This window comes from Aedes albopictus, chromosome 2 (genome assembly GCF_035046485.1).
Source record: "Aedes albopictus strain Foshan chromosome 2, AalbF5, whole genome shotgun sequence".
NCBI lineage: Eukaryota > Metazoa > Arthropoda > Insecta > Diptera > Culicidae > Aedes > Aedes albopictus.
In genome coordinates, this window is record NC_085137.1 from 22,468,425 (window position 1) to 22,476,552 (window position 8,128).

Here is an 8,128-nt window from a genome sequence, read left to right on the forward strand (position 1 = left end):
AGTTTTCGAGTGATGAAAAGGTGTTTTCACATTAAGTGTCATACCTTTTTGAATTTACAACTGATTTTTACTCATTTTTTATATTTTTTTCTTAAATTAATTTTCGAATAAAATTGTAAAACATTAAATTTCTACTTAACTTAACTGAATTTCATTTAAAGTCTTTTTACTTTTTACCCGCTTGACCAATCTCAAATCATTTAACGTGCTTATGTAGAAGAATTTTGGAAATAAACTGTTCTTTTGAAATGATTTCAACATGCTTTTCGATATTTAAACCGCTAAAAAAAACACGCATTCTACAACAAAAATGTAAACATTGGCAACGTTTTGATTGTTTTCATGCATAGTTTCGGGCTTAAATTGAAAAAAATATTATAAATAATCAAATGGAAGCCTCAAACTTTAATTTTGGGTGAATATTTTCATATTCTAAATGCAAGAAAAAACTCCTTCACTGTGTTCCATATCCCTACATATGATGCTTAGTATCAGAGTTTTAGTATAAACTGCCAAAAAAGCCGTCCTTAACTCCAATTTTACATAAAAAAAAGTATTAATGCATGTTTTGGAAGTTCCAGGTGAAAAGTATTTGAATTTGGGCCACCATCTTAAATATTCTGGTTCCCAATTTTGGACTCCGGATATCTTCCCTGTACCTATTATTGTATGGTTCTAGAGCCTAAAACTCTTTGAAAAAACCCGCCTCTTCTAGTTCTAGGTCGCCATTAAGGTGGCCCACACTTATACGAAAAACAAAAATTTAGAAAAATGTCAAGTCTTACCTCCTAAATCAGTTGTTTTGAACTCCCAGAAGCTACGTTCAAAATTTTAGCAAAATCGGTTGAGCCTAAGGGGGCGCTCAAAACGCTTGAAATTTGTATGGGAAAACTTGGCCAAATGTATTTAAAGTTTCAAATGTATTTAAAGGCCAAATGTATTTAAAGTTTTCGAATTTTACCGTGGCGCTGTGGGCGTTCAATAATCAAGCCCTTTGGCATTATAGTAGGTGACTATATACCAAACAACTTTGTCGAAGACAGCAAAGTGATCCAACGTCTGTGAAAAAAGTTATACCCTAGGAGGAGTGAGGATGAACTTTATTGTTGTTTTTCCAATACATGTAAAGGAATAATATGATTTTTTTTTTGCGCACAGACAGACATACATACACACATACATTCACATATACAGACATCATCTCAATTCGTCGAACTGAGTTCATTGTTATATGTGACTCTCCGAGCCTTCTATCGAAAATTCATTTTTTGAGTGAACATATAGCCTTTCAGTACACTTTGGTGTACGAGAAAGGCAAAAGAGGAAAACAATCCTTGCAAGTCTCTGAAAATATCACTTTAAAGAACTCAGATGGAATTTCTACATTCATCGGAAGGAATTGAAAGAATTACCTGTCTATAACCTCTAAACAAATTTCTCAAGAAATCTCCGGAGTGATTTTTAAAAGAACTCCTCTGAAAATATCCAAAAGAATCCAATTAAAATTCTTGAATAAATCGGAGAAGGAAATTCTGAAGAAATTTCACTTGGGGATCATTTTTTGAAGGAATCCGTAAAAATATTTCCACAGAAATCTAATGAATGCTGCTTTATAGAATGCTCGAGGAATTTCCAGAAATTTTTAAAGGAATATCTTAGGAATCGCAGCTGGAAGTCCCTGAAGAAAGAGTTTCAGAAACGATCCTTGGGTATTTTCTAAATGAATCCCTTGAAGAATTGATGATAAAATTAATTGAGGAATTTCTGAAGGTATCCAATTAAAATTTTCCGAGAGAATCTCCTGGAAGATGGAATGCTTTTTTTGAGGAATGCTTGGAAAAACATTGATTGATTGATTTGTCTTTATTAAAGAGACTTTCAGCCTTGGAAAAACATCTTTACAGTAATTGCGAAACGTTACTTTTGATACATTCATCGAGGAGTTTTTGAAGCGATTCATTCAACATTTATATTAGGAATCCTTTGAGACCTTTTTTATTAAGGAATCTGAAGAAAGTTTTCTTTGAGGCTAGACAGTTTTCTTAAATTGTACATGTAGCAAAATAGGAAGAAAATACCATAGGAGATTTTAAAGTGAGTTTTTCGAAACATCTTCAGAGAAAATTATGCAAGAATCACTGGAAGTTTTTCTTGAAGATTCTCTGAAAGAATCGACGAAGGAAACTTTGGAGGAATTTCTATTTAATCTGTTTACCATCATGCAAACTCGTTTGATGTGATGGTAAACAAGCTTCAGGCTGATATTTTGATAGAATTAATTGTTATTCACAGGTTGGGGCCGTTCATAAACCACGTAGACTTTTTGGGGGGAGGCGGGGGGGGTCTGACCAAAGGCTAAGCTCCATACAAATTTCAAAATTTTTGTATGGACTGAAGTCTGCGAGGGGGAAGGGGGGGTCTGAGATGGCCAAATTTTGGTCTACTTACGTGGTTTATGAACAGCCCCGTTGTTAAAATTGTGTTTAACTTATATTGAGTAGTTCTCTACTTTATTCTATCCGTCATGCTGTAACAATGTATATGGCGATCAAGTAGTATTTTAGCTACAATTTTATTTAGTTTTTATTTGTTTGTTCATACATGGGTAATTCTCGCTGAGACCGGCCCACTATTTACACCTTGTCTTCAAAAATGTTTAAGGTGCCGATTTTCTGAAAGCCCTCGCCTAAAAAGTAAGAAAAATGCATTTGGTTACTCAAATTGATGGACCCCCCGTTAGTTAGAGCCACAGCATTTTTTGCAGACCCCTCGATTTTAATCAACTGGTGGCTCATTTAAACCGTTATAACTCAAAAGTTCCTCCAAAAACCACCTCAAAACGAATTGTTGTTGAAAAGAGGAAAGATAGAGCTACTATTTACAATAATAAAAAGTTGGGACGGCCATATTGATTTTGGCCGCCATCTTGGATTTTTATACCAAAACATTTTTTTCACCATGAGGGCATCGACCGATTTTCAAATTTTTTTTGCATCAATTGAAAGCTGAGGCATTTATACATAACATATCAAAAAATTAGAGATGTTTTTTTTTCCTATCAAAAGTTATCTGCAGTTTTGTAAATTTAGCCACGTTTTCTCCATACATTTCCATGCGCACCGGCAACGACATGCAACAGCATCCGAGTTTACGCCTGCATGTATACACAAAGGCGCGTGCCGCAAAATTTGGCCAAATCGGAGGTTCGTTTCCGTTTTTGATAGGTTCTCAATGATGCGGGCATTGTTTTCATAACGTTTATAGTGTTTTGAAAAGCTTAAACCTTCAGCTTTCCATTAGTGGACTCAGAATTTAAATTCGTGTTCGTAAACACTGTGAAATATCGTTGCATTTATGTAAACGGCCGGCACCGGGCCCAGTGCGCAAAGGTGGCATGATTTACAAAACGGCAGATAACTTTTGAAAGAAGAAAAAGATATCTCTAATTTTTTTTATATGTTATGTATAAATGTCTCAGCTTTCAATTGATGCAAAAAATTTGAAAATCGGTGGTTGCCCTAATAGTGGAAAAAATATTTTGGTATAAAAATCCAAGATGGCGGCCAAAATCAATATGGCCGACCCAAGTTTTTATTATTGTAAATAGTAGCTCTATCTTTCCTCTTTTCAACAACAATTCGTTTTGATGTGGTTTTTGGAGAAACTTTCGAGTTATAACGGTTTAAGTGACCCACCAATTGACCAAAATCGAGGGGTCTGCAAAAATCGTTGTGGCTCAAACTAACGGGGGGTCCATCAATTTGAGTAACCAAATGCATTTTTCTTACTTATTATTATTATTATTATTTCTTTATTATAGAGATTTTCAGCCCTAGGCTGGTTCATCTCTTGGTTTTTTTCTTACTTTTTTACCGAGGGCTTTCAGAAAATCGGCACCTTAAACATTTTTGAAGACAAGGTGTAAATAGTGGGCCGGCCTCAGCGAGAATTACCCATATGTAGGTGGGCTTTAAATTAAATTCAAAAAAAAAAAACTTTGCGAAGTAAGAGAAAAAATAGAAAAACTAACTAATTTTAAATTTATTTGGATGATAATAATATTCAATCTTGACATTTTTTCTATCGCGTGAGATCATTAGGGGCTGTCCATAAACCACGTGGTCAAGAGGGGGGGGGGGGGTTTGAAAAGTCCCAAAAAATGACCACGTGGTTTATGGACAGCCCCTTAACGTTGACAGGTCTGTCGATCGTCATCAAATTACCTCGTATTGTATTCGTACGGGTGCTGCAGAAACTGGGCGTATGCCCAGGTTGTCAACAGAATCTATATGAAATTTTATGCAGATATCATTGGAAGAAATTGTAAAAGAAATATTGGAGGAGTCCCTGGAAGAATTTCTTTCCTGGGAGATTCTTTCGATAAATCGCTGGGTATAACTCTGAAAAAATGTATGGAAGATTTTTGAAAATAACAAGTGAAGAGGTTATATACTTGAAAAATTATTTAAAGGAATCCATCAAGAAATTACAAAGGAAATCTGTTTTTAAGGAATCCTTGGAGAATTTTCAAAATAAATCCTTCAGCAATTTCAAAAGAGTGTTTCGGTGGCGAAGTGAAGAGACCGCTTTTTTTTTCATTCGGACCGGCCGCGTCGTCATCGTCGTCAATTTGAATGTGCACATCGTCGTACCCGTGTATAGTTGTAGCTGTTCAGTGTGATTTCGGAGAAGAGGCCAGTTAGTGGAAGATGCTGCAGCACATACGCACTGGACACTTCGAAGGATGTTTATTGGTGAGCTCTTTCCATTTTATCATAATAATTAATGCTAAAGGATGTATAAAATTCTGCTCTGATTTTTGTGTATTTATCTAACAAATATTGAAAAGTTCGTCACGTCATGTGTCGGCGCTAGTTTTCAATGCACATTCAGTTGATAATAAATATTTTTCATTTATTTTTCGCATTTACACACAAATTTGAATGGTTCGTCATTTTCGGTGTCGACATTTGTAATATTTTAGTCAAAATGAATAAATGTTTGACTCAAGTAAAGGTTGCATGAATCAAATCACTTACCAAAGTGAATCCAAATCATGTGACTCTCCCCTCCCCACTAACAAAAACTGCTTCCCGTGACAGTCGTGGAGAAGATGAGGTGATCTCGGTCTCTAGTAGCAACGTACGTCACACTAACATTCCTTTCCTTCCTCGATGACCGTAAGGACGTGGCCGGCGCCGTTATTGACTAATAAAGTCTGGAATTCTCGAACTGTGCACATTGAGAGCGGTAGCTACTCCCAAGCTCCGTTTGTTTATTCCTTGTGCAATTTCGATTGTTCTGATCAATCACGGAGTAGCAACTACGAATTGTACGGTCATCTATGCTCATGCTCATGCTCATGCTCATGCTCAATAAATCCTTCAGCAATTTCAAAAGAAATGCCCGGAAATTTTTTCCGAATAAATCCCTGAAGCGTTAAAAAAGATCTTTGAATTTATTTAAGAAATCCCTGTAAGATTTTCTGTAAATCGTGCAAAATGAAAATTTTCAAGGTATCCATGGAATGTACTTAGACAAGTTCATTGGAAATAAACCTTCCTGAAGAATTTATACAGAAACTCGTCTAGGATTTTCTACAGGAATCCTTGGAAGAATTTCTCAACATATTTAAACAGAACGCATCGAGAACTTTCTTAAAGAATGTTCAGAAAAAAAATTTGAAAATCTAGAAATTCTCAAATTTTCATTGCATTCGGTTCATTGAATCTCGAGATATAACAGCTCGAAGTTGGTTAACGGATAATTATACCTTTTCCAGAATCTTTCTAACTACGTGTAGAATAGCCCAATATTTCCCAAATTTGGGCCACTAATACGCAACTAGTTGATGAACTTACAATAAACATTTGAGAGTATTTTCGAGCACTTTTCGAAAAGTTATAGCTAGTTAACCATTTAATGAAAAGTGAAAATTTTGCCTGTCCCGATCATTTTATCTATCCCCTGTATGAGTGCCCTTTTCTGTTAAGGAAGATGCGAAAACTTAAGCTTCAATACCGTTGGTGTCACTTAGTGGTATTTTTGATCTCCAAAATCAATAAAAAAGAAAAGAAAGCATGCACTACGACTTTGAAAGCACCGTTGATCATGTTTTCATGCGAACAGTCGAAGCAGTTTCCAAATGAGTTACCAATGAAATGTTTAAGGGATATACCGAAATGGCCAGCCGAAAGTACTCAAGCCAAGGCAATTCCAAGTTTTTGAGTACTTACTCAAAAATGTAACTTTGGTCAAATCGATATTTCAAATAATCTAAGAATCTATATTATAATCTGCCAAAATTTTGAAATTGGATGAAAAACGGCTGAGATATTAAATGTTGAAAGATACTGTTGCCACTTCCATGTCTCAAGAAGTTGGTGTTGTAAGTGATTTATATCATGACAGTGTGGGAGGTTAGATTTGTGTAATATTAACTTTCAAAGTTCACAGGAACATTCGAAATAACGATAAGGAAGTGACATTTTAAGGGGACACTGTAAATTTAGTGCCGGGTATGCTTTCACTATACCATGGGAATCATTCTCTTATACACGCATCGCATCTCAGCCATTGAGCTGAACCATTTTCATCCTTCATTCGTCACTTTGTCACCTGCTGTTCGGATTTGATAATTATACACTTTGATCCATTTACGCAGATCTTCACCGACCGTGTCCAAGTCCACGTTCACCCGCCTGGTCGATCGTGTCCACTGATTCTTCATGCCGAACACCCGAGGTTGATGCAATGCAATAGTAAGCCGCTGCCTAAGCGCAGTGCGCCAAACCCAGCAATCATCCAAGCTGTTTTTAAAACTACTTTCATCACTGTTTCCAACCATCAAGCGCGACCTTCGTCAATGAAAGCAGTTAGTTTTTTTTCTTTATTTTCTGGTGATGCATTTTCAATTTTTCACCCATTCGGGTCCGCCCAGATTGACCGATATGTGCGCTGCTACCTCCTCCAACAACAACAAAGTTGCCAGCAGCATTCGGAAGCCACCGTAAAACGAAAGACTTGCGAAAGATTTATTCGTTTCGGCCAGATATAAAAATACCGCCATACCATCGACAAGACATCATTCACCGACCACTAACTCAACGGTAAAGTTCAGTCCGTGTACCACTGGAACGCAGTTCGTTCAATTAAGGCATCTCAAAAAATGAAGGTAAGCGCACTTACGCCGCCGACTGTAATTATAAATTAATCCGCTTCGGTTTCGGCTCTCTTGCAGGCGTTCGTTGTATTGTCCATGGCTCTGGCCATCGCATCCTGCGCGGCAGTCGACGGTTCCTCCAAGAAAGAAAAACGTGGCCTCTGGGACGAAGGACACGAATCGTTCGATTTCGACGATCATCACGAAGATCACCACGAAGTGAAGCACCTGACCACCACCATCACCAAGAAGGTCCCGGTTCCGTACCCGGTTGAGGTCGAGAAGCACGTTCCGGTGGAAGTAAAAGTGCCATATCCAGTGGAAGTCGAGAAGAAGGTTCCGGTCTACGTGGAAAAGAAGGTCCCAGTGTACGTCGAGAAGAAGGTCCCCGTCCACGTTGACCGTCCCGTCCCGTACCCAGTGGAAGTCAAGGTCCCAGTTATCCAGAAGGAATACGTCGAAGTGCCAAAACCGTACGCAGTTCATGTTGAGAAGCACGTTCCAGTGGTGGTTCACAAGCCCGTGTACATCGAGAAACCAGTTCCGGTGACCGTTCTTATCAAGAAGACCCAGAAGAAGGGCTGGGGACTGTTCTAGGAATGATCATGTTAAGTTGTTGAGTATGTGTTGTAAATATATCTAGTTGAAAATTGAACTTTCTTGTATGTTTCCGTGTCTTAGAAGTGGTGTTTGCTAAGGCTCTCTCCCTACAGTTGCTCATCTAAGTATCAGTAGTCAAAACTAATTTTCAATAATTGACTCCATCCCGGGAGGATATCATAATTGAACAATTTTCACAGCTGAGCCGGAAGGTATTATCACTTGTCTCTCAGCTAGTGTTCTACCAACCTAATTAGCATGCAAATGAGTTGTCCTCTTCCTTGGCCAGCCGCCATCAGGGACCAGCAGTATTCACCCTCTCTCATCAAGTGGTGAATCTGATCATTGGAAAGTAATTTTCAACCT

At 37.6% G+C, this 8,128-nt stretch overlaps 1 protein-coding gene across 1 annotated transcript; it reads left to right on the forward strand.

The window, feature by feature from the left end:
* The first annotated feature begins 7,027 nt into the window (after window positions 1-7,027).
* LOC109429729 (zinc finger protein 512B) lies at window positions 7,028-7,817 on the forward strand. The gene is made up of 2 exons (XM_019705735.3): window positions 7,028-7,174; window positions 7,241-7,817. The coding sequence occupies exons 1-2, from the start codon at window positions 7,169-7,171 to the stop codon at window positions 7,757-7,759; spliced, it is 525 nt and encodes a 174-aa protein (XP_019561280.3). The 5' UTR covers window positions 7,028-7,168; the 3' UTR covers window positions 7,760-7,817.
* The last annotated feature ends 311 nt before the right edge of the window (window positions 7,818-8,128 follow it).